Source organism: Macaca mulatta, chromosome 16 (genome assembly GCF_049350105.2).
Source record: "Macaca mulatta isolate MMU2019108-1 chromosome 16, T2T-MMU8v2.0, whole genome shotgun sequence".
NCBI classification, from domain to species: Eukaryota; Metazoa; Chordata; class Mammalia; order Primates; family Cercopithecidae; genus Macaca; species Macaca mulatta.
Genome location: NC_133421.1, coordinates 5,124,484 through 5,151,977, shown reverse-complemented (window position 1 = coordinate 5,151,977; position 27,494 = coordinate 5,124,484). Strand labels below are relative to the sequence as shown.

Below are 27,494 nucleotides of genomic sequence, written 5' to 3'. Positions count from 1 at the left end.
CAGAGGTGCCTGCGAGAGACCCCTGCCTATAAGACACTAAGGGCACTCCCTGTATCACAGCGAGGGATGCAACCCCCCACGTTGCTGGGGGCCGTGATCTGGCCAGATGGGGGTGAGCCAGAGAGCACCTGACCACCTGCGTACCAGCTTGGGCAAGGTGTTAGCACTCCTGGACCTACCTAGCACTGCCAAATCAGATTTTAAAGAAAAGTCCATAATTTTTTTTTTTTTTTTTGAGACAGAGTTTTGTTCTTGTTGCCCAGGCTGGAGTGCAATGGCGCGATCTGGGCTCACTGCAACTTCCGCCTCCCGGGTTCAAGTGATTCTCCTGCCTCAGCCAATCAAGTAGCTGGGATTACAGGCGCCTGCCACCATGCCCAGCTAATTTTTGTATTATTAGTAGAGATGGTGTTTTGCAACGTTGGCCAGGCTGATCTTGAACTCCTGATGTCAGGTGACCTGCCTGCCTTGGCCTCCCAAAGTGCTGGGATTATGGGCGTGAGCCACCATGCCCGGCCGGAAAAGTCAATCATTTGAAATATCTCATTTTAAAGTATGGCACCCAGTAACACATTGATTGGGTGACACAAGTGAGACAGGTCTGTGGACCTGGTCAGGCCAAAGTCTCTGCTCTACAGAAACGAGACCTGACATTCTTTGATGTTTGTGACAACTACATAGAGGAAGCGTCTGGAGAATAAGACCCCCACTGCCCCCCGCCCCCACACCCAGTGCTGGTGTGCCCTTCAGAACCTCATCCGCCCCCACTCACATCCAGATTGAGTGGCGTGCCCTGGTAATGGTAGACATGGAGCCTGGGAGAGTGACCTGTCCCTGGGCGGGCAGGAGTCTCACACTACCCAAGAGGGCTCCCCAGTGAAGTGCGGGGTCAGCACGCAGCCCCCTCGGGTCAGTGAACTTCACAACCTTACGCGCTTCCTCACACAAGGTGGGGAGCAGGGGCACCTGGCTCTGAAGGCCAGCACACCTGCCTTCTGTATCGAGCACACACTTAAGAGTGCAGAAAGGAAGCGAGTAGGTTTTAATTCAAGATACAGGCCCCTCGCGTTGTCTCATGGACGAAAGCTCAGTGGACTGACAAGCTCAAGGCATGTACGAGGCACGTCCTGGGACCCCCTGCTGCCATAGGAAGAACGACAGCTTCGGGTGGAGAGAAGGAGGTTGAGATCAGGGTTGGGCCCATACAGATTGTGTGAGGTGGTCTCAAGTACAAATACTTATCTGAGGCTCCTGAACAGGCCAGAAACTGGTGAGTCTCAGGTAGGGATCTGGGGAAAGAGAGAGAAGGGGGCCTGCCCTCCCTCCGGGGCAGCTGGTCGCCGTTTGGCAGGCCTAACAGACCTCTAAGGCACAGACTGGTAGCAGGAGAGAGGTGTCCTGTACTCCAGATGCTGGGTAAGGAGGGGCTGGGTGTGCTCAGGTGGGGCTCATCGGACTGGAAAGGTGGAGGTAGCGGAGAGGGCAGAAGAGAGTAAGCCACTTCCAAACGTCCCTCCACAAAATCTGAAAGGAGTTAGTATGCTAATGTGCTGGGCATGAGTCCAATTCAGAACCAATCTGGCAGGCACCTCAGGGCTCAGAAATACTCTGGGTAGGACCAGCTGTTGACGGCAGTCGCGGACGCTGAGTTATGTAGAGAGAGCATGTCAGGAAAGTGGCCTGCAGAGAAAGAATCCCGCGGCCTAACCCCAAAGTCCTAGTCCCTCCACCAGCACCTCTGAGTCCACTGGCCACGGCACCTGGCTGCTTGGTCTCTGGGAACGCAGCGGTGGCAGCGAAGTGCCCTTGGCTTTCCCGGCTGCAAGGTCAGCCCTTCAAGCTGCTCGCAGAAACGCTGGTAGTTTGGGGCAAGGCCTTCAGCTGCAAGTTCGGTGCCCAGTCCTGCCTGAGACGGCTGCCAGAGCCTGTGCGCGCTGCTTGAAGCCTTAAAGAAAAGAGATGGCGGCGTCAAGGCGACGGTGCCACGTGCCTGGCCGGGGAGGCCCAGGAGGGGCCCGGATGAAGGCAGGCTGTTGAATGGCCTCTGGCTCCAGGAGCAGAGTGCTCTCCTCTGTCCGCACACTGAGCCGGCCCTGCGTGCCAGGGCCCAACCGCTTCTCCGGCCTTCGCTGGGTGAGGCCTTCCCCAGCAGGGCGCGAGGCCGGGGGCTTTGCACACTGGGTCCCTGGGTGCTAGTTCAGCTGGTCGTACCCCGGTCTCTTTCTGTACAAACAGAAGTGCTGGATGAAGAAGACGATGTCGAAGAAAATGGAGAAGACCCCGAGTCCAAACTTGGTTGGGTCTCCGAAGATGAGCGTCCACTGGTCTGTTAGCGGCCGGGGGATGGAAGCTGGTGTTAGATTGTAGCTCCTGAGGCAGCTGGAGCATGTGGGGTGGTGGGAGGTGAGGGTCCCAAAAAACCACAAATCCTGCAGCTACGAAGGCCCCTAGGCGGGTCTCTCCTTGGGGGCTGGATTGGCTTGGATCCCAGCTGGGGGTGGAGCCCTGGTTGGAGGGTCCCGGGAAAGCTGGCCCCGCCCAATGCTCCAGCCACAGGGTGGCCAGCAGCCCGCTGGCTGACTCACCGTTGTTGTAGGACTGAAGGAACATCTGCAGGAGGCTGAAGCTGCCCCCGGTGAAGTCCAGGAGCACGTTGCCAATGCTCCAGCCCTCAGTGCTTTTGTAGTGAAAGTTCATGTAGGCCTGGGCCAGACAGAGGGACAGACAGATGGAGGGCGGTGAGGACTGGGCGGCTGCCTCACGTGCCTCGTGACTGCCCCTCCAAACAAAAGCGGTTCTCATTCCTCCCACTGGGGCCTTGGCTCCAAGGAACACAGTGACCTTTGGGCTGTGACAGGCCTCAGCCAAGGCACAGTTTGGGTGGTCCTGGGGGTGGGCGTCTCATCTGCATGTACAGCAAGGAAAGGCCCCCCACCCCCCGCACCTCACAATTCCAGGGAGGCGGGGCTGGTGCTGCCTTCCTGTGTCTTCCACATCCCTGGGGCTAAGGCCCTAAGCTGGTTTCCCTGCAGTTATGATTCCTCTCGCCTCCAGGGAAGGCTGTCCCCAAACTCGGCTGGGACTTCATGTGCTTAGGGACTGGGTGGGAGTGGGACTTCTGGTTTGGAATCCTGGCTCCGTCACCAGAGCTTGCTGTCTTGGGCAAGTGACAGTTCTCCTAGCCTTGGTTTCCCCGTCTGTAGAGGGGGTTAACTCCCCTCGCAGGCCTGGCCAAGGCTTCTGGGGTCTGGGGGTGGGTCTGCGGGGAGGCGCTCCAGTCTGCCTGCCTGTGCCCCACGTCCTCCCACGCCGCAGAGCCCTGTGGGTCCTCTGACTGCTGTGACCTTTCCTTCCCGCCGTGAGGGAGGTCCTGGCCTCTCTGGTGGTCTCCCAGTCAGCCTCCGGTCGGTCCCTGTCTTGTGTCCTGGCTCACCCTCTTCCGTCCTTGCTGCTGCCCCTCCAGTCCTGGACAGTTCCAAACATCTCCAACCTGGGCTCCTGCCTGCCTGGTTTCTTGGCCCCAAGCCGTCCCACCCTCAGGGACTGGGGCCCACTTCCCCAAACCTTCCCCTCCTTGGAAACCCTCCCGAGCTCCTGGGACTTGACCCCAGCTTCCCAGCTTCAACATGCTCAATACTGTTCAACCAGCCATGTCCCCTCACTACCTCCCCGTGTCCCACCCCAGCCTTTGTGCAGGCTGGCCTGGCCCGGAACACCCGGGCTCCTTGTCCACAGAACTCAGCCTGCTCAGCCTGAGCCCAGCCCTGCCTCCCAGTCAGAACGCTGGCCCTCGCGAGCTCACAGAACACAAGGCTCCCAGGGCTGGGGACACTGGGGCAGGGCTCCTCCCTTTGGGAATGGGGTGAGTTAAATGAGGCCCTGGATCCCCGGGTGCAGCAACTTCAGCCCCAACCCTGTCCCAGGCCATAGGGCAAGATGTGCTGGACCCTGAGTCCCCGGATCTGAAGAGGACCTGCTGTGCTCGCTCGTAGGAGGGGCTGAGCTCTGCGCAGGAAGCTGCTCCCTCCTCCCACCTCACCTCTCCAGAGTCTCCTGCCGTCGCCCCTCGGGGCTGCCCCTTGCTGTGGAAATGGAGGCAGTGGTGGGGGCAGAGCCAAAGGCATCAGGAAAGGCTGGGGTGTGGAGAAGGGGAACCACCCGCACAACGCCTGATGCTTAAGGGAGCATGGGGTCCTGGGGCCTCCGCTAACGATCTCGTGTGATTCCAGCCCGGGGGAAGAGCGGTAGGCTGGCCTCCCCACCGCGCTGCTCCTCCTGGGCTCCCGGGCTCCCTGTGGCTTTCCGTCCTGTTTCCTCGCCCCGGCCGGAGCTGCCCCACAGGAGCAGGGCCTGGGCCCTGTACCTCTCGCCTCTCCTGCCACCGGCCATGTGAACAGGGCCCTGGAAGTACCTGTGGAAAATACTTGACCAGCGTGACCGCGAGCTTGATATAGGAGAAGCAGAAGAGAAACTGCAGCCACGTGGTCACCCCCACGGCAGCCACGATCATGGTGACAAGTGCGAAGAGCCACGCGAGCACCAGGAAGCCAACGGCAGGCCAGGACACACGTTGGCCACCGCGCTGGGGGCGACAGGAGGGCGGAGATGTGGACCCACACAGAGGCCAGGCCGGGGCTCAGCACGGGCGGCCCCGGATAGGGCGGGCTTGGAGAAGGGCACGAGGCTGGACTCTGGCCTTGAAGGAGCCCCTGCGAGGTGGGGACTGCACTGGGGTCGTGGCAGGGGAACATCCGGGCCACAGAAAGCATCACACCTGGGCTGGGGTGACATCCCTGGCACCAGCCACACCTTCTCATTGCCAGGGCCTCCTGTTCAGGCCGCTGGGACTCTCAAGCTCCGTCTGCTTCGTTCCTACTTGGCAGAACTGGGCGCCTCTCAGCACTCACTCGGAGACGTGGGCTCCGACCTCTGGGGGCCTGTTGCCTCTCCCAGCCAGGTACTGACTCGTCCCACGACCCGGCGGCAGCCTGAGCATCTCAGGAATCTGTCCCCTCGCCTTGCCTTTCCCTGAACACGGGCCCAACGTGGGCCTCCTTCGCTCTCGCGTCACACCGACAGCTAAGAAAGCCTAGAGGGATCATGCGGGTGGCCGGACAGCCCCCGGCTGCCTCACAGCGTGAAGGGAACGCCCTGGGAGAAGGGAGTGCAAAGCTGGCACATCAGGGGCCTCCGGACCCAGCCCTGGCGGGGCCCTGCCCTGCTGACACCCATGGCCTCCAGCAACAAGGCTGAATACCGGTGCCTCTGCCTGCACGTGGGCCCTCTGCTGACCGCTCAGGAACCTGCCCCTCCTGGCACCCTAAGCCCAGCTGCACCCACCTGCTCAGGGTTCCTCTCAAATGCCCCTTGGCCTCTGTGACCTGACCCCTCCGGGAGCCCACCCTGGCTCTTCCCCTCCTCCACAGGGACTTCACTCATCCTTGGAACGCAACCAAGCGTCTTCTGCCGCCCTCCTCCCTCCTCCCTGGCGGGGCTCAGGGCCTTGCGCTCCTCCATGAGCTGTCTGTGCTCCTCTGCGCACAGCTCTCAGCCCGAGTCCAGCCACTGCCTCTCCCTGAGTCCCTCACCCCAGACTTGGTGGGCTCTGAGGGCCTGGACTCATGGGCGTCTTCTCTGCCCAGCACAGGACCGGGCTGAATGAACACACCCACTTCCTTTCCCAGGCTCTGCCGCGTCTTCTGTCAAAGGTGAGGCGGGGTGGTGGGTGTTGGCTGGGGCGGCCTGTGGGGGGCCAGGCCTGGTCTCACCTCATACAGGCAGCACTGCACGATGATGATCAGAGTGAGGACGACCGCGTGCAGGCTGAAGAAGACGTCGTTGCTGTTCACGGGGTTCACGCCATTGGGGTATTTGAGGAGAAACTGCTCCTGTTTGGTGGGTGGGAGAAGCTGGGTGGTGAGGGGCAGCCAGGCCACCACGCCACGTGGGCAGAGATGTGGGACAGGCAAGGCCGTACCTTGATGTAGGGCACCCACAGGAGGCCGATGTTGAATACACTGTAGGCCACGAAGCCCGTCAGGTTCAGAGCCACAAAGTCGAAGCTCAGACCAATGACGCTGCAGGGGGTGGAGGGGCAAGACAGGGCAGGGGTGAGGACTGGCGGGGGTGGAGGGACAGGGCAGGGGGTGAGGACTGGCGGGGGTGGAGGGGCAGGGCAGGGGGTGAGGACTGGTGGGGGTGGAGGGGCAGGGCAGGGGGTGAGGACCCCAGGGGCTGAGGACTGGCGGGGGTGGAGGGGCAGGGCAGGGGGTGAGGACCCCAGGGGCTGAGGACTGGCGGGGGTGGAGGGGCAGGGCAGGGGGTGAGGACCCCAGGGGCTGAGGACTGGCGGGGGTGGAGGGGCAGGGCAGGGGGTGAGGACCCCAGGGGCTGAGGACTGGCGGGGGTGGAGGGGCAGGGCAGGGGGTGAGGACCCCAGGGGCTGAGGACTGGCGGGGGTGGAGGGGCAGGGCAGGGCTGGGGGTGAGGACTGGCACTACTGTGGGGAATGGGAGGGACAGGGCTTCCAGGCCACGGGGAAGGAGGACTCGACCCGTCTAAAGCAGGGCACTGTCCTTAGGTCCCTCCTGCTCCCACCACGGATGCTACCCAATGCCTGCCCCCGAGAGCTACTTCCCTCCTCTCTTCCTCCCCTGCCTAAGATCTCTCTGCTCCTCAAGTCCTGGCTCCAGAGGGGAGTCGGGGAGGCCTCCGAGGAGAGGCTCCCTCCTGGCCGTCTGCTTGCCATCCCCCCAGGAGGCCCACGTGGCTTGGGTCCTTGCAAGTCGAGGTGGGACTGTTTCGTCCCGAAGGCCGAGTCTACAGGACTTGACACCGCAATCCTCCAGGGCCAGGTGGACCCAGTGCAGAGCAGATTCACAGTGGACTTCCCCCGCTCCCCTGCCCATTCTCCACTAAACTAACGAGCCCCATTTTGTTGCTTTCTCAGGGAGGGGCTGAGCTGGGCAAAGGATGAAATGCCCAGCACGGGAGTCCGACCCAGGCTCCCCGAGCCTTCGCATTGGGACAACTTCGCATTGGGACAGCTTTCTGGAAAGGGCAGGCAGACAGAAGGGTAGAGGGGATGTCGGAGGCTGCGCCATCGGCAGCCTTGCTGGAACGCCCTGCTCCTAGTGGCCCCAAGACTGCTTGCGAGTACGGCCCAGGGGGTTACCTTTTCCGCCTCCAATTCATGATCACCTGAGGGTAGAAGGAGATGGACCAGGCCACAAAGTAGATCCAGCCAATCACCTGGTTTACGATGCTAATGGCGTTGCTGCAGATCACGAGGAAGCGTATCCTCGGGCTGGAAAGGAGTTTGGGGACCGGGATGAGCTGAGGCTGGGCTTCCGAAGGAGACTTCCACGCGCCCAGGACGGCCCCCTTCTTGTCATGTGAGGCCCGCACGCGCTGAGGCCAGCCTACCCGGTCTGATTGGAGTGATTTCCATGGAGATAAACAGTAACTTGTCCAACATTTTGAGATGTCACTTGAAAAGAGGAATTTGTCACTCCGGGAGGCACCACCACCTGTTAGGAAGACTGAGGTTCAATCCGATGCCATGTACGGTTACTGAGGGCACCGCCGGCATCTAGCTCCATGCTACACGCTAGGGAATGGAGGGACGCATCACCCACAGCCCCACCTTCCACGAACTTACTAAGCAAAAGGAGAGACGCTGCAGCACCCACCAGGCAACTTGAACCTCCTGTTCGCCATGCTGCCCAGGCTGGTTTCAAACTCCCGGGCTCAAGCAATCCACCCGCCTTGGCCTCCCAAAGTGCTGGGATTACAGACGTGAGCCACTGCGCCTGGCCTGAGTGAGACTTTCTTTTTTTCTTTTTTTATTTTTTGAGGCAGAGTCTCACTTTGTCACCCAGGCTGGAGTACAGTGGGGCGATCTCGACTCACTGCAACCTCTGCCTCCCGAGTTCAAGTGACTCTCCTGCCTTAGGCTCCTGAGTCCCAAGTAGCTGGGATTACAGGTGCACGCCACCATACCCAGCTAAGTTTTGTATTTTTAGTAGAGACAGACTTTCACCATGTTGGCCAGGCTGGTCTGGAACTCCTGACCTCAGGTGATCTGCCCACCTTGGCCTCCCAAAGTGCTGGGATTATGGGCATGAGCCACTGCACCTGGCCTGGGTGAGACTTTCTGAGCAGAGCTATGGACTCGTCCTCATGCCCTCCCCCGGCTTATCTCTGAAGGAAGGAGGGATGGCTCTTGTCCTCTCACTGGGCACGTCACCTTGGGCAAGTTATTCAAGCTCTGATCTCAGTTCGCTCATCTGTAAAACGAGTTAACAAAAGTGTCTACCTTTCAGGGCTGCCATGACTGACAGGATGTCCAGAAAGCGGACAGCACAGAGCCTGGTGCACAGCAAGCTGGGCCACTGCTTTACTGCAATACTATCACTTCTACTTCCATCATCACTAGGCTCCTCAGCGTCCACAAAACCATGCGTGCCCTGTGCCAGCCTGGCTGCCAAGTGACGAAGCAGAAGAGGCACATACACGAGACACTTGGCAAAGAGGGCATTTTCACCCTTGCTGCTGCCCAGTGTTTGGCAAATGCTCTGCTTCAGGAAAAAGTACCTGGAGGCCTGCCTGCAACATCTGGTCTCCCAAGCATTCCTGCTGAGACTCTTTTTTTTTTTTCCTTTTTCCTGAGATGGAGTTTCGCTCTTGTTGCCCAGGCGGATGGAATGTAATGGCGTGATCTCAGTTAATTGCAACCTCCGCCTCCCGGGTTCAACCGATTCTCCCGCCTCAGCCTCCCAAGTAGCTGGGATTACCGGCATGTGCCACCACGTCGGGCTAATTTTAGTATTTTTAGTAGAGATGGGGTTTCACCATGTTGGTCAGCCTGGTCTCAAACTTCCGACCTCAAGTGATCCACCCACCTCGGCCTCCCAAAGTGCTGGGATTATAGGTGTGAGAGTCACCACGCCCAGCCTTTCCTGAGACTCTTACATCCTCTTGGAGTGGTGGGGAGTGGGAGGATATCCTTACTGAACCAAACTGTCTCCCCTGGTCCCCAGCTTCTGTGCTCCCTGGATAATACTCCACCCATACTGCAGGTGCTGTGAGGATCTGGCTCATTATACTGCCGTGGCTGCTGCTGCTTATATATTTTTTGAGACGGAGTCTCACTCTGTTGCCAGTCTGGAGTGCAGTGGCACCACCTCAGCTCACTGCAACCTCCGCCCCCAGGGTTCAAGTGATTCTCCTGCCTCAGCCTCCTGAGTAGTTGGGATTACAGGTGCCCACAACCACGCCTGGCTCAATTTTTGTATTTTCAGTAGAGATGGGGTTTTGCCACGTTGGCTAGGCTGGTCTCGAACTTCCGACCTCAGGTGATCCACCCGCTTCAGCCTCCCAAAGTGCTGGGATTACAGGTGTGAGCCACCATGCTTCTGATTTTTAAGAGGCAGGTCTTGCTCTGTAGCTCAGGCTGGAGTGCAGTGATGCGTCTGTAGCTCACTGATTACTCCAACTCCTGGGCTCAAGCGATCCTCCTGCCTCAGCCTCCTGAGTAGCTGGGACTGCAGGCGCTCTACCGCACCCTGCAGTGGCTTCTTAATGAGGACCCTTGAAGCCCTGCCTTCTTGTTCTTAGCACCAGAAACCAGGGGCTTTGGCAGAACAATGGAAATGGTATAGCGGCTGCAGCAAAGCCTCGAATCCAACTTATGGTCCATGTGTTGCAAGCTACATCTTCATAACACATGCCACTCCTGGCTCTTTTATTTTCCTGCCACTCACTTTTTCTTATTTATTTTTTTTTGAGATGGAGTCTCGCTCTGTCCCCCAGGCTGGGAGTGCAGTGGTGCGATCTCTGCTCACTGCAAGCTGCACCTCCCGGGTTCACACCATTCTTCTGCCTCAGCCTCCCGAGTAGCTGGGACTACAGGCGCCCGCCACCTCACCCGGCTAATTTTTTGTATTTTTAGTAGAGACGGGGTTTCACCGTGTTAGCCAGGCTGGTCTCGATCTCCTGACCTCCTGATTCTCCCACCTCGGCCTCCCAAAGTGCTGGGATTACAGGTATGAGCCACTGTGCCCGGCCACTTTTTCTTATTTTTAACAGATATTCCTTCCAATGTTGCCTGGAGATTTGTTAAGTGGCCACTAAATCCCTTCTGGAACTAGGAAGGGAGAAAATTGGTTGATCGACTGATACAAGACAATGAAATGATAATCGCTGCCTTTCACTGAGTGCTTTCTGTGTATCAGGGACGATCTTAGACATTTTTTTATTTTTTATTTTTTTAGGTGGAGTTTCGCTCATGGCTGGACTGCAATGGTGCGATCTCGGCTCACTGCAACGTCTGCCTCCCGGGTTCAAGTGATTTTCCTGCCTCAGCCTCCCAAGTAGCTGGGATTACAGGTACCCGCCACCACTCTTGGCTAATTTTTGTACTTTTAGTAGAGACCGGGTTTCATCATGCTGGCCAGGCTGGTCTTGAACTCCCAACCTCGGGTGATCTGCCTGCCTCGGCTTCCCGAAGTGCTGGGATGACAGGCGTGAGCCACCACGCCCGGCCAATCCTAGACATTTTATACTTGCTAGTGCTTTTGATCTTCACAGGGCTGTCAAGTAGACATTACTCACCGTATGGCTGCAAATAAGGAAATGGTGCTATGTCGGGGTGAAGTGACTTACCCAAGGCTCACAGGCCTGGCTCCTAGACCACCCAACTCCCATGTTCTAACCAGAGGCTTCCAGTATCACAGGTAGTGGAGGGGAGTGGTGAGAGGTGGGTGGGGAAGGGCAAGTGAGGCAGGAGCCTGAAAAGGTAGGTGGGTGCCCATAAATTCCCTCTCACACCAATGGTTTGACTCTCATTGTTAAAGACTTTTCTTTTCTTTTCTTTTTTTTTTTTTTTGAGACAGGGTCTCACTCTGTCGCCCATACTAGAGTGCAGCAGCATGATCTCAGCTCTCTGCAACCTCCGCCTCCCGGGCTCAAGTGATTCTCCTGCCTCAGCCTCCTGAGTAGCTGGGATTATAGGCGCACACCACTACCGCTCAGCTAATTTTTGTATTTTTAGCAGAGATTGGGTTTCACCACGTTGGCCAGGCTGGTCTTGAACTCCTGACCTCAAACGATCCACCAGCCTCAGCCTCCCAAAGTGCTGGGATGACAGATGTGAGCCGCTGCGCCCAGCCTCTCACTGTTGAAGACTTTTTAAAAAACGGAACTGTGACATATAGGTAGAAAAGTACACACATCACAGCTTGATGAAATGTCTACAGACTGAATGCATCCAGCTTCCAGATGAAGAAATGAAACATCCCCAAGTCCTCAGAAGCCCCGCTTGCTTCCTCCAACCTCCCCTGGCCCCAGGGGTCACCGCTACCCTGACTGACACATGGATTTGCTGGATCTGTTTGTGCTCCAGGTTCAAGGACTCCTACAGCCCAGGCTTGTTTGCTGTCAGGTTTCCTTTGCTTAAGACTTTCCCTGATTTTAAAAAGAGGACACTTTGGCCGGGCACGGTGGCTCACGCCTGTAATCCCAGCACTTTGGGAGGCTGAGGTGGGCGGATCGCCTGAGGCCAGGAGTTCAAGACCAGCTTGGCGAACATGGTGAAACCCCATCTCTACTAAAAATACAAAAATTAGCCAGGCGTGGTGGTGTGTGCCTGTAATCCCAGGTACATGGGAGACTGGGGCAGGAGAATTGATTGAACTCGGGAAGCGGAGGTTGCAGTGAGCTGAGATCACGCCATTGCACTCCAGCCTGGGTTACAAAGTGAGACTCTGTCTCAGTCAATCAATCAATCAATCAGTGGCCGGGCGCAGTGGCTCACGCCTGTAATCCCAGCACTTTAGGAGGCTGTGGCGGGTGGATCACCTGGGGTCAGGAGTTCGAGACCAGCCTAGCCAACACGGTGAAACCCCGTCTCTACTAAAACTACAAAAATTAGCCAGGCCTGGTGGTGGGTGCCTGTAATCCCAGCTACTTGGGAGGCTGAGGCAGGAGAATCGCTTGAACCCGGGAGGCGGAGGGTGCAGTGAGCTGAGACTGCGTCACTTTACTCCAACCTGGGCAAAAGAGTGAAGCTGTGTCTCTAAATAAATGAATAAATAAAATAAAAAATAAACGAATACATAAAAATTAAAAGATGACACTTTGACTTAGATGTTTGGCCCTAAACGAAGCAATCAGCATCTGTTCCTCCCAGAGTCTGAATTTAATCTGTGGCTCAGAGGGCTGTGCTCTCAGAACCCACCAGCTCTGCATGCTGGGCTCACACCCGGGGCAAGAGAGGAGGTGTGGGAAATGGCACTGCCTATCGAGGTGCTCACCAGCAGGGGGATCTCCCTCTCAGGCAGGGTCCCCTTAGCTGGACACTCTGAGACCTCTCTCTCAGCAATGCTGTTATTTTTCAACATTTTACTTTTATTTTTAATTTTTTAGAGACAGAGCCTTGCTCCAACACCCAGGCTGGAGGGCAGTGGTACAATCGTGGCCCACTGCAGCCTTGAGCTCCTGGGCTCAAGTGATTCTCCTGCCTCAGCCTCCCAAGTAGCTGGGACTACAGGTGCACATCTCTGCAGCCAGCGATGCTATATTTTTCAGATCACAGATTCCCACATGCTTGAGACTGATCGTGTTTCATTCCTGTTTGCTTCCTAGGGGGCTCAGAGCTGATTTGCAGCCCATCCCGATGTGCCTCATGGCTACTGATCTCATCCCTGCATTCTTCTCCTCCCGCTTCCACCAGCTTTATTAAGGTATCATTGACAAATAAAAAGTGTATAGATTTGCAGGATACAACGTGCTTTGATATATGCATACATTGTGAAATGATTAAATCAAGCTCATTAATATATCCATCATCTCATATACTTACCTTTTTTTTGTTTTTTTGTTAAGAACATGAGTAGCTAGGACCCTAGGTGCAAGCCACTGCACCCAGCTGTGGTGGGAACATTTAGGATCTAATCTCTTAGCAGTTTTCAGGCATGCAGTAATACATGATCATTAACTGTATTGCCATGTTGTACAATAGCTCCCCAGAAGTTACTCACCCTGAGTGACGTGCATTCATCTTTTTTTTTTTTTTTTTTTTTTGAGATGGAGTCTCACTCTGTCGCCCAGGCTGGAGTGCAGTGACCAGATCTCAGCTCACTGCAAGCTCCACCTCCCGGGTTTACGCCATTCTCCTGCCTGAGCCTCCCAAGTAGCTGGGACTACAGGCGCCCGCCACCTCGCCCGGCTAGTTTTTTGTATTTTTTAGTGGAGACGGGGTTTCACCGTGTTAGCCAGGATGGTCTCAATCTCCTGACCTCGTGATCTGCCCGCCTCGGCCTCCCAAAGTGCTGGGATGACAGGCTTGAGCCGCTGCGCCCGGCCCATCTTGTTTTTAAACCCTTATTTACCACCTCCTCTATGGATGCTTTTTATCTAATTGAATAGCAGCTGGCTCAAATTCTCAGTAAGGTGGAAGCAGGGTGCACACAAATAGATACATGCATAAAGCTATGGGTGATGATCACTGTTAGATCCCACGGCTGCTGGCACTGGTTTTTGGAAATGACACCCAACCAATGGTGTCTCAGAATGAGGCTTCACAAACCTTAATGTGGACTCACACCATCTGGGATCTTGCTAGTGTGCTTTCAATCAGTAGGTTTGGGGGGGTCCTGAGATGCTGTGTTCCTAAGGAAGCCCAGTTCTGCAGGTCCTGGAATGCCCTTTGAGTAGCCAGGCCTTAGAAAATTGTAAGAACTTTTTTTTTGAGATGGAGTCTCGCTCTGTCGCCCAGACTGGAGTGCAGTGGGGTCATCTCGGCTCACTCCAACCTCCGCCTCCTGGGTTCAAGTGATCCTCCTGCCTCAGCCTCCTGAGTGGCTTGGATTACAGGCGCGTACCACCACGCCTGGCTAATTTTTATGTTTACTTTAGTAGAGATGGGGTTTCACCATGTTGACCAGGCTGGTCTCGAACTTCCTACCTCATGTAATCCGCCCACCTTGGCCTCCTAAAGTGCTGGGATTACAGGTGTGAGTCACCACTCCCAGCTGAAAATCCTAAGAACTTTTACATTCCCAGAACGATTTTTGCCTCAGGTTCCTTACTATCACCTTCTTAATTCCATCTAATGGCATATGATACTCATCCCCAAAGAGACCAACAAAGCCATAATCACAGATTTCTAGGTTGATGGAACAGGGGCCGCCTAGGAGACCTAGTTCCACCAGTTCTTAATTCAAATGTGTTCTGTTACCTAGCATTTCCCTACCCATCCGTTAAGATTGGTTACTTACTTCTTCGGGGAGCTCAAGGATAGTAATATTTTTGGAACGAAATGTGATTTCAAAAGTGATCACCAGGGTTGCATTTAATGGTGGCCTGTGGAGGACAAGAGTCTAATTACTGCTGAGAAGCTGGACACAGTGAGATCTCAACCACCCCTCTGGATTTCAAATCTGGCCTTCAACTCTCAAGCAGTTAGGCTTAGGAAATGTTATGTGCTCCACCTTGATGGGTAGCCAGGTGGAAACCCTGCTCCGTAGGCTTTCCTGCCTTAACCAGGAGACCAGGTGTCCGCCCCTTCAGGGTAGGGTGAGAACAGAGGAGAAAGCAAACTGGGTGTGAATGACAAACGAGGCATCTGGAGGCCCAGGACCACAGCTCCCTGCTCCGGTAGGAAAGGCTTCCCCGAGGTTGTCGGGTCTGAGCACGGCCTTCTGTGAGGGCCAGAATTTGACCGAAGGAGGAGAGGGCTCAGGCAGGGAACAAGGAGGGAGCAGTCTGGGCCTGGAAAGCTAGGAGAGGCATCAGACGGGAGAAGGCAGACGTGCTGGCTGGAAGCCACCTCCTGGGCCCTGGCTCTGGGTTTAGAGGCCTGGAGTTAATTTGAAAGGCAGTGGGAGGCCGCTGCAGGGGCCTGGAGAGTTGTGGTAAGACATGACTTGTAAGATTTGCAGGGGGAGGGTGTGCAGAGACAGAGGAGCTGGGAGTGGAATGGCGGGCCTGCTAGGGGCCTCGGAACCAAAGCTTTGGTTTCAGGCCAGATCTCGCAGGAGAGGCAAGGAAGGGGGAGAGGCGTAGAGAGAAGGAGAGGGCTCCAGGTCTTCTTCATCAGGGAATCCTCGTGGCCGGGAGGCAAGGGCAGGACAAAACAGCTAAGAGCAGAGAAGGCAGAGGGAGCCTCCCTGGCACGGACTGGACTAGGTCGCAACGCTTGTGCCTAAGCCAGCAGATGGCAGCAAGTTAAGACTCCCAGACAAGGCCCAGCGTGAGTGGCATTAACCCGACGTGGCCAATTCTGCTTCTGAGAGCAACCTCAGAAGCGCCAACCAGCAGCTCAGGCTGCTGCCCCTTGACCTTCAGGGCTGTCTTCAAATATTTAGTCTTAGAATCGCTTTGAAATCTGGCCTCCACTGCTGGTCACGCAGGACTCTTCCCATGCGGGTAAAAGACCCACGTCTCAGGGAGAAGTACCCCTTCCTTCTCCTCCCAGGGGAAGTGAGGATTCAGAGTGGGGGTCAGCATTTGCGATCCCACCCTGCAGCCCAGAGCTAGCACCATCCCTTTTTCTATGGCTTGTCTTACAGGTAAGAGGCAGGAGCAGCGCATCAGGAATCTGAACAGACTGACCCAGCTGCAGGGTGTGAGTGGAGCTGAGCACAGCACCAGGCCCGGGAACTTACCGCAGGGCGATGCTGACGTTGGTCGAGCTGCCGTTTTCCAGCTTTACAACGGGAGGAACGGTAAGGCTGATGGTTGACTCTGGAAGGACCCAAATCAATGACGTGAGGCACTGGGTCAGAGCTCGGGCCTGCGACAGGAAACTGGGCCGAAACCCCTGACATCTGAGCTCCTGAGTTCTGACTCTCTGATGAGCCCTGTTCTGTGATGGGACTCCAAACACAGACCCTGGTTAGGTTCCTTCCCCACCTGCTGCCAGAGACAGAGATGGAGGAAGACAGGCCTGAGCAGGAAACGCCAGAGCGTCCTCATCCCCCTGCGATGACAGGCTCTGAGAGTCTGTGGCTGAGCTACCCAGAGATCGTTAGAGAACCATGGAGTCCAAAAATCATTACAGGGGAATTCAAGCATGATATGGGAGCACAAAAGGCAGCCCTGAACCTCCTCTTCAGATGGAAAGGACACGGGTCTGTCTCTTCTGTTCATGAAGTCAAAATGGCCCTGAAGAATTGGGCCAGCCCCTTTCTTGTGCTCTGAGAGACACATGGGCCCAGCTAACGGGTTTCTAAAGAGCCCTTTGGGGCTCCTTCCTAACTCAGCTCACCCCGGTACTGGTCGGTTCCTTCCTAACCCAGCTCACCCTGGTACTGGTCTCCTTCCTAACCCAGCTCACCCTGGTACTGGTCCCCTTCCTAACCTAGCTCACCCTGGTACTGGTCCCCTTCCTGGGGCTATCTGTGGGGACTGGAGGAAGAAGCGTGAATAGTTGTTTCACTCTCAGAGATTTCTTCTTGGCATTATGCTGTAAACTCAGAATCAAGTTGACAAACAGGCCCCCTGGATGAGGGAGGAAGCAGGTCTGGGTCTTAGGGTCTTAGAAAACCATCTTGGGGCCGGGCATGGTGGTTCACACTTGTAAACCCAGCACTTTGGGAGGCCAAGGCGGGAGGATCGCTTGAGCCCAGGAGTTGGAGACCAGCCTGAGCAACACAGAGAGATTCTGTCTCTACAAAATATTTTCTTAAAAAAAGAAAGAAAACTGGTCAGGCGTGGTGGCTTATGCCTGTAATCCCAGCACTTTGGGAGGCTGATGAGGTGGGTGGACCACAAGGTCAGGAGATCAAGACCAGCCTGGCCAACATGGTGAAACTCTCTCTACTAAAAATAGAAAAAATTAGCTGGGTGTGGTGGCATGCGCCTGTAGTCCCAGCTACTCGGGAGGCTGAGGCAGGAGAATGGCATGAACCCAGGAGGCGGAGCTTGCAGTGAGCCGAGATCGTGCCACTGTGCTCCAGCCTGGGCAACAGAGCAAGACTCTGTCTCAAAACCAACCAACCAACCAACCCACCCTCTTGCAAGACCAACGAGCCCAGAGCACTGGACTGAGTAAGCCTCTCTTTGTGTGCTTCCTGTATTCTTTGGGCAGCCCCGTCCCAACCTCTGCTCCCAGGGGTGCTGGAAGCCCCACGCCACACCTGCCCATATCACCTCCCCTGCCTGACTACCTTCAGGGTTATACACAGCCTAGGGGTCATGATCATGAATCCAGGCTGGCGAGGAAGCAGGTGCATGACTGTGATGAGGGGGATCCTTGCAACGGCCAGCATCCCTGGTTCCCCCACCCAGACCCCATCACTCAGATCCCCAGGCCCAGTTCCCCCATCCAGACCCTATCACTCAGACCCCTCAAAGGCTGCTAGCAGCCCTGGTTCCCCCACCCAGACGCCCTCACTCAGACCCCTCAAAGGGAGATGAATTGAGATCTGAAATTTTAGATGCTTGGGTTGGAAGGAAACTTTTTTTTTTTTTTTTTTTTTTGAGACAGAGTCTCGCTCTGTCGCCCAGACTGGAGTGCAGTGGCATGATCTTTGCTCACTGCAACCTCTGCCTCCCAGGTTCGTGATTCTCCTGTCTCAGCCTTCCCAGTAGCTGGAATTACAGGCATGCGGTGCCACATCTGGCTAATGTTTGTATTTTTAGTAGAGACGAGGTTTCACCATGTTGGCCAGGCTGGTCTTGAACTCCTGACCTCAGGTGATCCGCCTGCCTCGGCCTCCCAAAGTGCTGGGATTACAGGCGTGAGTCACCGCATCTGGCCCGGAAGGAAACTTAAAGTTACCCAATTCGACCTCTGATTCTCTGCCTTGATACTCCTCCCTGGTAGTTTCTCTTCCTCTGTAACCTCATCTCCTCTAAGGAGATCACAGCCTGAAGCTTGTCCTCCCAGGCCAGGCTCTGCTACCTGGAGCCTCTCAGACCCTGAGAGCTGCCTTCTCCATACTCAGCACATGTGAATGCAGATGGAAGCTCTGTCCCAAGTCTGCAGGTTCCCACAGTCCACAATCTCCAGTCCCCTGCTGGCTGGCTGGGCTCCTCAGAACAGGATGTCCCCTGGTCCTTGCAGAAGCCCGGCTGCTGTGGCGACTCTGCCCTTCTTTTTCAGGCTCATTGTTCTGAGGACATTCCGAGGCTTGCTTCTGGGCTTGCGTAGCTGGGACTTCCTGTACCGCCAGTTCAGTTCTGCCTAGAGCTGAGGACCATGACAGATAAGCAAGTCCCAGAACCAGCCACTGCTCAGGACAGGGTGCTGAAAGTGATGCCGGGCGGCCAGCCAGACTCTGGATCCCTAGGGCTCTGCCGGAGGCAGTGGAGGTCAAGGTGAGTGGGAGATCTACGTGGCCACAGAGCGCCTGCAATCTTTGCATTATAACATAGGAGGTTGAGGGCCGGGCACAGTGGCTCACATCTGTCATCTTAGCACTTTGGGAGGCCGAGGTGGGTGGATCACCTGAGGTCAGGAGTTGGAGACCAGACTGGCCAATATGGCGAAACCCCGTCTCTACCAAAAAGACAAAAAATGAGGCCGGGCGCGGTGGCTCACGCCTGTAATCCCAGCACTTTGGGAGGCCGAGGCGGGTGGATCACGAGGTCAGGAGATCGAGACCATCCTGGCTAACACGGTGAAACCCCGTCTCTACTAAAAATACAAAAAATTAGCTGGGCATGATGGTAGGTGCCTGTAGTCCCAGCTACTTGGGAGGCTGAGGCAGGAGAATCACTTGAACCCAGAGGTGGAGGTTGCAGTGAGCTGAGATTGCACCACTGCACTCCAGCCTGGGTGACAGAGTGAGACTCCGTCTCAACAAAATAAAAATAAAATAAAATAAGAGTTTGTGAACTCTCCAAGAACCAGACCAGAGAATGTTTATTTCCTCCTCCTTTAGCACCACAGAAAACTGAGGTGCTCAGCAACTCAGATACTGGGCTTCAAAGTCACACAGTTCCATTCTGGCTCTGAAACTTCCCAGCTGTGTGACCATGGGTAAGGTGCTTACCCTATCTGAGCCTCCATTTCCTTATCTGTACAATGGGGAGAATACCAAGACCTAGCTCACCAAGTCATTGTGAAGATAGAATGTAGCAACGCTTGTAACATGTTTTCCACAAAGCCCAGATGTTAATAATTGTTACTATTATTATTATCACGTGCCAACTGCAGAACATTTTTAGCCCAAGGTGGGAGGCAGTTAGGAAGCTGGCCCCATAAGTCTAAAATCTTAACATTGTATCAGAATTACAAAATGAGTCGTGACACCATCCTGAGTTCCTCCTAAAGAGAGTGATCATGGCTCACTGCAAGTGATCTGCTCACCGCTGCCGCCTCTTACCTCAGTAGCTAGGACCATAGGCATGCGCCCCCATGCCCAGCTACTTAAAAAAAATTTTTTTGGCCGGGTGAGGTGGCTCACGCCTGTAATCCCAGCACTTTGGGAGGCCGAGGCAGGCAGATCACTTGAGGTCAGGAGTTCGAGACCAGCCTGGCCAATGTGGTGAAACGCTGTCTCTACTGAAAATACAAAAATTAGCCGGGTGTGGTGGCGCACACGCCTGTAATCCCAGCTACTTGGGAGGCTGAGGCACTAGAATCGCTTGAACCCGGGAGGCAGAGGTTGCAGTGAACTGAGATCATGCCACATTGCACTCCAGTCTGTGTGACTGGGCGAAAATCCATTTCAAAAAAAAAATTTTTTTTTTTTTTGTAGAGACGGTGTCTCACTATGTTGCTCGTGCTGGTGTCAAACTCCTGTGCTCAAGTGATCCTCCCTCTTTTGGCCTCCCAAAGTGTTGGCATTACAGGTATGAGCCACCATGCTTGGCCAGGTTTTTAAAATTAATTCTTATAGGCCTCTCTCCCACTCTGCGCCTACCCAATACCAGGTACTCTGCTATACTCCTAGCACCCATTTTCGAATTATTACAAAAGTGAGAGGTAGGCATTATTATTCCTATTTTACATTTCAGGAAACTGAGCATTCTAAGAGGAAAGGTTTTTTGCCCACACAGCTTGAAAATGGTGAGGGCAGGATTCAAACTTAGGCCTGTCTAGTCCAAAGCCCAGGTTCTTGCCACGAGGCTGCACTGCCTCAAGATTCCACCTGGAGAAGTCAGAGACAGACAACTCTGAAGGCCAGTCATCTCCTCTGTGGTCCTTAATAATTACTACCCAAAGCAAAGAGAAGAAAGAAACAGCAAGGGCAGAATGAGGTTGGAGATTCAATTCCAGTGACTTGATTTTATGGTGGCTTCCATTCTTCTTTCCTTTTTTCTTTTTGAGATGGGGAACTGCTCTGTGGCCCAGGCTGGAGTGCAATGGTGTGATCTCAGCTCACTGCAACCTCTGCCTCCTGGGTTAAAGCGATTCTCCTACCTCAGCCTCCTGAGTAGCTGGGCTTACAGGCGCACGCCACCATGTCCAGCTAATTTTGTATTTTTAGTAGAGATGGGGTTTCACCATGTTGGCCAGGCTGGTCTCGAACTCCTGACCTCAAGAGATCCACCCCCACCTTGGCCTCCCAAAGTGCTAGGATTACAGGCATGAGCTACAGCGCCTGGCCCATTCTTCTTTTCTAATGGCATTCAGGAAAGGAGGCAAAGTAATCTCATGCAGCAGGGATCCTGTGCAAGTTCCAACTTTGTTACCTTCTAGCTGTGTGACTTTGGGGAAGCCTTCTACCTTCTCTGGGCCTGTTTCCCCTCTGGGTAACTGGAGTGGTGGTAGCTGGATTTTCTGTTTTTCTCTTAGGGGAGTGTATTAGCTTCACTAATGGGGCTTTAAAGTGTATGTGTGAATGACCGGGCGCACGCACACGCCTGGCCACACGTACTCACGCGCGCACACACACACCTGGGACCATGCACACGCCTGGCCACATGTACTCGCGCGTGCGCACACACGCCCAGGCCCACGCACACGCCTGGCCACACGTACTCACACGCACGCACACACGCCCAGGCCCACGCACACACCTGGCCACACGTACTCACACGCGCACACACACGCCCGGGACCACGCACACGCCTGGCCACACGTACTCACACGCACACACACACGCTCGGGACCATGCACACGCCCGGCTACACGTACTCGCACGCGCACACACGCACCCAGGCCCACGCACACGCCCGGCCACACGTACTCGCGCATGCACACACACGCCTGGGCACACACACACGCGCGTGCACACACACGCTCCAGCCTCAGTCTCACAAAGTCTGACCCTGGAGGGCGGGGAAGGGGTTCCGAAACACCAGGCTCCAGGGTCTGAAAGACCTGCCTTCCCCCGAAATTGCTTATCCACAAGGTGTGACCACAAACAAACATTGCTGATTGTTTAACAAACCTGGAAGAGATGATCATGTGACCACTGTTTCCTCAGAGATGCAAGAGGCCAGATAACTGCAGTGGTGCTAGGCTCTGGGGAGACCTCTGCAGGATTTGTGTGGTTTGTCAAGGTTCACTTGAAATGGGAATTCAAGATGTATCTGGGCCAGGCACGGCGGCTCACGCCTGTAATCCCAGCACTTTGGGAGGCCGAGGCAGGTGAACCACGAGGTCAGGAGCTCGAAACCAGCCTGGCCAACATGGTGAAACCCCGTCTCTACTAAAAATACAAAAAAAATAGCTGGGCGTAGTTGCGGGCGCCAGTAATCCCAGCTACTCAGGAGGCTGAGGCAGGAGAATTGCTTGAACTCGGGAGGTGGAGGTTGCGGTGGGCTGAGATCGTGCCACTGCACACCAGCCCCAGTGACAGAGTGAGACTCTGTCTCAAAACAAAAAACAAACAAACAACGTATCTGATTTTTGTATTTGACCCAACAGGCAAGCTGAGGATGAAATGAATGGGCCCGGCACCCTGGAAGTGCTAAACACGGCTCTTTATGGAGGGAATTCCAGAGATGTTTTGGGCAGTAGGAGAATTGCTCGAAGGGCACGAGTCTCAACGAGGCCTGTGCTGAAGGTCAGTCCTCCTACAAGGACGTGTAAACTCCATCCCAGCCTGTGTTCCAAGTGACCCCTGGCCCTGTGGGGCTGTTGCACCTTGTTCCTCAGCCCCTCTCTAAGGGACAGGTTTTCTCATCTTACAAGGGGATGCTGGGCAGACTCCTCAGATGACCTGTGCCTGGCAGAACCAGGTACAACAGGGTGGCCACCTCTTCTGCTTCCCCGCTATTTCCCAGGACCCAGGACTGTCTCTGTGAGGTCCACAGGCAGGGACATAAGCCATTATTCTTTTTTTCCAGGAGTGGGACAGAGTCTTGCTCTGTCGCCAGGCTGCAGTGCAGTGGCGCAGTCTTAGCTCACAGCAACCTCTGGCTCCTGGGTTCAAGCAATTCTCCTGCCTCGGCCTCCTGAGTAGCTGGGACTACAGGCGCCCGCCATCATGCCCAGCTAATTTTTGTATATATATTTTTTTCAGTAGAGATGGGGTTTCACCATGTTGGCCAAGATGGTCTCAATCTCCTGACCTTGTGATCCGCCCGCCTTGGCCTCCCAAAGTGCTGGGATTACAGGTATGAGACACCGCACACGGCCTTCTTTTTTTTTTTTCAAGTCAGGGTCTCACTCTGTTGCCCAGGCCGGAGTGAAGTGGTGTGATCATAACTCATTGTAGCCTTGACCTCCTGGGCTCAGGTGATCTTCCTGCCTCAGCTTCCCAAGTAGCTAGGACTATAGGCACGAGCCACTGCACACAGCTAAGTGTTAAAAATTATTTTTTAATAGAGATGGGGTTTCACTACATTGCCCAGGTTGGTCTCAAACTCCTGGCCTCAACAGATCTTCCTGCCTCGGCCTCCCAAAGCTCTGGGATTATAGGCGTGAAGAGCCACTGCTCCAGCCTGAGCCAGTCTTTAAGATATTATCCCAGGTTGTTGGGGCTCTACAGTTTGACTTTGAGAATCAGCTGCATAGTCTGACTTTAAGAACCAACTGTTCGCTTTGATGATATAGGAAAGATACACAGATACCAGGGCAGAAGGCCAATTATTTGTGGAACTATCTGGCTCTTTGCCAAACACCTGGATCCCAGACCTGGGTCCGCTCCACCACCCCAGGGGTCACATGGCTGAGGGGCAAACAGAGACACGTGGTCTGACTGATACTAAACCCTTGGCAACAAACAGATCAGACGACTACTTCCTCTAGCCACCATTTCCCTCTGTACAAAGTTGACATGTCATTTCTAAACTTACCACATTTCTCTACGAGCTTCAGGGGAAAAAGGATAAAAATAGCCAGCCAATTCCTTATCATGTTTCCCGATTTCTCAGAACTAGGAAGAAAAATAGCGAGAGACGTTCAGGTGAATGTTGAATCAGCTCAGCTCCCTGTAGACGATCTGCCCTCCGGAGCATGGATGGCTCATAAAGGACTCCCAATTGGCAGCTCTGACCTCAGGGCTTTGCATCACAGCCTCAGAGGGCCACCCAGAGAGGCCTTATCTTCCTTTGATATACGGGGAAACGGGCTCGGGGAGCCAAATGGGTTGTGTAAAGTGCCCCCCTGTGGAAGTGAACAAAGACCAGAATTTTTCCCTCCTCAACTGCTTTTAGCAAATACTTAGTTAGCAGAAAGAAAGGGATGCAATTTTACTGGCCTGAGATTCTTTTTCTCCAAAAGTTAAAACTGTGGTCAGATATTTGACATTGTGAACCTACAAACCTCAAGGAAATTAGTTTCCTTTACTGTCCTGGGATAAGAGTCTAAGGGCTGATGACACCAATTGACCCTTAAGACTTAAAAAAAAAATTTTTTTTTTAATATACATATTACAAAAACTTTTTTTTTTGAGACAGAGTCTTGCTCTGTTGCCCAGGCTGGAGTGCAGTGGTGCGAACTCAGTTCACTGAAACCTCCCCCTCTGGGTTCAAGCAATTCTCCCGCCTCAGCCTCCTGGGCAGCTGGGATTACAGGTGCTCGCCACCATGCCCAGCTAACTTTTGTATTTTTAGTAGAGACGGTGTTTCGCCACGTTGGCCAGGCTGGTCTGGAACTCCTGACCTCAAGCGATCTGCCCGCCTCAGCCTCCCAAAGTGCTGGGGTTACAGGTGTGAGCCACCATGTCTGTCAAGACTTTATTTGACAAGTGTCACTATTTCAGGACTGGCTGGGGTCATTCACAAGGAGGACTCGGGGAGGGATGAGCCCCAGAGCAACTCCTCGGTTTAGTGTGGAAGATGGGGAGCTGCATGCCTGTAACCCCAACACACAGCAGGTGAACCGTGGGTCAAGAGCAGGCAGGCTGGCATGGATTTCTGTAGCTTGGTCTCTACGCTGCCTCAGTACACAGTGCTCAGGTCCTCCCATGCTGACAGCCTCCTGGGGTTCCTGCAAACTGTGGGGAGCACTGGGTAAGGTCTGTATGGAGAGATCCCTGTTCCTACTCTAATTTCAGTTTCCCCAAGGCCTCCAGCATCTCCTGACAACTCCCTTACATACTCCTCAAAAAGTCTCCCTGGCTGCTCCAGCTGTCTGACCTCTGTTGGCCCCTGTCTCCTCCAGGGTTCTCTCTTCGGCTGCTGCAGCTCTGCCTCATCTGAGACCCTTCCCACTGGCCAGGAATGACGCCCCACCCACGCTCTGGCCTCCCCTGGGGGCCTTGCCCTTGGCGCTGGATTCCTGTGCTCTGACCTTGGAGGAACTGCCCTCCTGTGTGTATGGAATGACCACAGGCCTCCCTCTCACTCTTGCTGCTCTCCGCTCCTCATACCTGCCCTGTGACCTCAAGTTCGGGATTCAGTTTGTTGCCCCGGGCAGAGTGGTTTTTCTCCAGAAATTAGATGCAGAATCAGGCCTAACCAGCTTCTCAAACTCACAGACTTGGTCAGCAAATATCCCCAAGCCTCAAAGGCTGAGACACCTGGAGGAATGATGCCAGCAGAGACAAAACGACATTGAGAGGTAAGTCAACTAAAATGTTAAAAAACATCAGATTAGGCTGAGCGCAGTGGCTCATGCCTATAATCCTAGCACTTTGGAAGGCAGAGGCAGTTGGATCACTTGAGGTCAGGAGTTCGAGACCAGACTGGCCAACATGGCAAAACCACGTCTCTACTAAAAATCCGAAAATTAGCTGGGCATGGTGGCATGTGCCTGTAGTCCCAGCTACTTGGGAGGCTGAGGCAGGAGAATCGCTTAAACCCGGGAGGCGGAGGTTGCAGTGAGCCGAGGTTGCACCATTACACTCCAGCCTGGGTGATAAGAGTGAAACTCCATCTCAAAAACAAACAAACAAACAGATTGATAATTACATAAAACTAGTGGCTTGTGAAAGCTACAAGATAGAAATGAAGTATCTCTTGACAATGGGCTCTGTCTGGTGTGCCCTTACTATGTAAGTTCTAACAATTGTCCAAGCCTCATTCAGATGTCACATGTTGTTTCACCCATTCAGTCCCTTCCCAGGAGCAACCTGGGGCTATGGGTCTCCTGTGGCAGCTCCTCTCTGCCAGGTATGAGTTGGTCCTGTCCTCTGTTCTATGACCTGGAACTCCCTGGGTCTCCTGCTTTTGGAGAGGGTATACAAATAGTGGTAAGGGCTGTGTACACTGGAGACAGGTTTGAACCTGGGTTCGCGTTTATTCCTTATGTGACCGTGTGGTGCTAAACAGGGACAGTGGTAACTACTTCATAGGACTTAGATGAGGAGATGTAAAGCATGCATTGTCAAGTTGGACTAAAATTGGCTGGGGGTAGGCTGGGCATGGTGGCTCACGCCTGTCATCCCAGCACTTTGGGAGGCCGAGGTGGGCAGATCACCTGAGGTCAGGAGTTCGAGACCAGCCTGGCCAACATGGTGAATCCCCGTCTCTACTAAAAATACAAAAATTAGCTGGGCATGGGGGCTCGGGCCTGTAGTCCTAGCTACTTGGGAGGCTGAGGTAAGAGAATCACTTGAACCCGGAAGGTGGAGGTTGCAGTGAGTTGAGATGGCGCCACCACACTCCAGTCCTGGGCGACAGAGGCTGGAGACTCTATCTCAAAAAAAAAAAAAAAAAAAAAAAAAAAAAAAAAAAAAATGGCTTGGGGTGGTGGGGGGAGGTGGTGGTGGAAAAAAATCTAGCTATTACAATGGTTTGTGGTCACATAAACAAATACCTAGTGTACTAGTGGTATTAAATTTTATGGGAGAGGGGTGGGTAGGAATAAGGAGGTTGAGAAACAATGATATAAAGTGGTTACCTCTGTTGCTTAGGGCGCGTAGCGAGCTCTCACAAAGCACAGTTATCTTCCTCAATGTTACTGGAAGAGGCAGGGCTCAGAAGTCCTCCCTTAGCCCTGAGTGAAAACCCGGAGGGGAGGGTGGGGTCTCCTGCTGCTCAGTCCCCCGGAGCCCCGAACTTGGCACGTCAACCGGCGCTCTCGCGAAGGTCCTCTCACCGTCTCCAAAGCAATCTGCAAATTCCCCAACCCAGACCCAGGCGGCAACTGAGCAGAAGGGAAGGGGCTGGGAACGGCACCCACCCCGGCAGCCCGCTGTCCCTGCCTCCGCTGACCAGCACTTGGGCCCTTCCACCCCGGGGTTGTCCGGTGTCGCGAGGCCAGCACTGGTGGCGGGGAAAAGAGCCCGGCGCGGCTGAGGGCGCTGGACCCCCGGCAGGCTGCCCCGCTGACCTGCTGTGTCTCAAGGGGCCCGCCTGGGAAACGGGAGGCTGTGCCCGCTCTCACCTGAGCCCCCCAGCTCGGGGAACCGCCCTCAGGGGACGCAAGAGCCTCGCCAGGTGCCGGTCTGGAATGCACCGCGTTCCCCGGCCCGGCTAGACTTTGGGAGAGGCGGGTCCGCTGTCACCTGACCTCTGCCACCTGACTGGGGTCCTATCTTGGCGAGATGCACTCTGGGAGTTGTAGTTTTCACGCGTCTTGGCCGGAGAAAGCGCAGCTGGGTCGGGGCGCAGGGATTGGGGCTTCGGCGTGAGGGAGGATGAGGCCGCTGCCAGTGACACAGAAGCTCTTGGAGCCACCAGCGTTTCCCGACTCCTTTGGTGAGCGGCGCTCAGACAGCTCTCCACTGGGCGGAAACCAGAGCCCTGTGGGGCGGGGCCCCCTTTAGGTCCCGCCTTCTGCCGCCTCTCCGCCTATAGCTAGGGCCCGCCGCGAGGGTTGCGTGGAAACCCGCCTACCCCGGCCAATGGGAAGACGAGAAACCTCCGTGTGGCTGAAAGATTGGTTCGCCTTTTCCGACCAATGGGAAGGCGAGAAACCTGCATGTGGCTGAAAGATTGGCAGGCGACTCCCCGCCCCTGCCCCGCCCTCCCGAGTGAAAGCCGCGGACTTGTGGGGCCGCCGGCTGCAGACCGGAGCTGCGCGGGTCCGGGAGATAATGGCTGCGCGGCCGATCACCCTCGGCATTGACCTGGGCACCACGTCTGTGAAGGCAGCTCTGCTGAGGGCCGCGCCCAACGAACCATCCGGGTTCGTGGTGCTGGCGAGTTGTGCCCGCGCTGCGCTGGCAGAGGCGGCGGTCGAGAGCGCGGGGGCCGGGCCCCAG

The 27,494-nt window shown here is 55.0% G+C and overlaps 2 protein-coding genes and 1 long non-coding RNA gene across 8 annotated transcripts in view; 2 read left to right on the top strand and 1 right to left on the bottom strand.

Annotated features, from left to right (window-relative positions):
* Positions 1-1,019: 1,019 nt before the first annotated feature.
* CTNS (cystinosin, lysosomal cystine transporter) lies at positions 1,020-27,065 on the bottom strand. 5 transcript variants are annotated; one of them, XR_013405969.1, is made up of 13 exons: positions 26,675-26,790; positions 26,189-26,401; positions 23,200-23,279; positions 15,669-15,747; positions 14,280-14,364; positions 7,426-7,529; positions 7,175-7,306; positions 5,978-6,077; positions 5,769-5,888; positions 4,412-4,582; positions 2,586-2,703; positions 2,212-2,379; positions 1,020-1,945 (listed from the first exon to the last, which is right to left on the bottom strand). XR_013405969.1 is itself a non-coding variant. In XM_028835890.2 (13 exons), exons 3-13 carry the CDS (start codon positions 23,258-23,260, stop codon positions 1,828-1,830), a joined length of 1,203 nt encoding a protein of 400 aa, XP_028691723.2. In that variant the 5' UTR covers positions 23,261-23,279; positions 26,189-26,401; positions 26,801-27,065; the 3' UTR covers positions 1,020-1,827. The 5 variants fall into 5 exon arrangements, 4 of the variants coding, with proteins under 4 accessions (XP_028691723.2, XP_077826192.1, XP_001089495.2 ...); XM_028835890.2 differs by lacking the exon at positions 26,675-26,790 and adding an exon at positions 26,801-27,065 and having other exon boundaries at positions 2,212-2,326; XM_077970066.1 differs by lacking the exon at positions 26,675-26,790 and adding an exon at positions 26,796-27,034 and having other exon boundaries at positions 2,212-2,326.
* Positions 7,828-16,393, top strand: LOC144335287 (uncharacterized). Its single transcript, XR_013406018.1, has 3 exons — positions 7,828-8,057; positions 8,697-8,835; positions 13,918-16,393. It is a non-coding gene; the product is annotated as an uncharacterized LOC144335287 (long non-coding RNA).
* The window catches only part of SHPK (sedoheptulokinase), a 29,365-nt gene continuing 28,739 nt past the window's right edge, over positions 26,869-27,494 (top strand). Inside the window, exon 1 of one of the 2 annotated variants that reach the window (XM_015118246.3) lies at positions 26,869-27,494. In XM_015118246.3, coding sequence (XP_014973732.3) covers positions 27,327-27,494 — 168 coding nt within the window. In that variant the 5' untranslated portion in view covers positions 26,869-27,326. The other variant, XM_077970055.1, reaches the window with a different exon arrangement.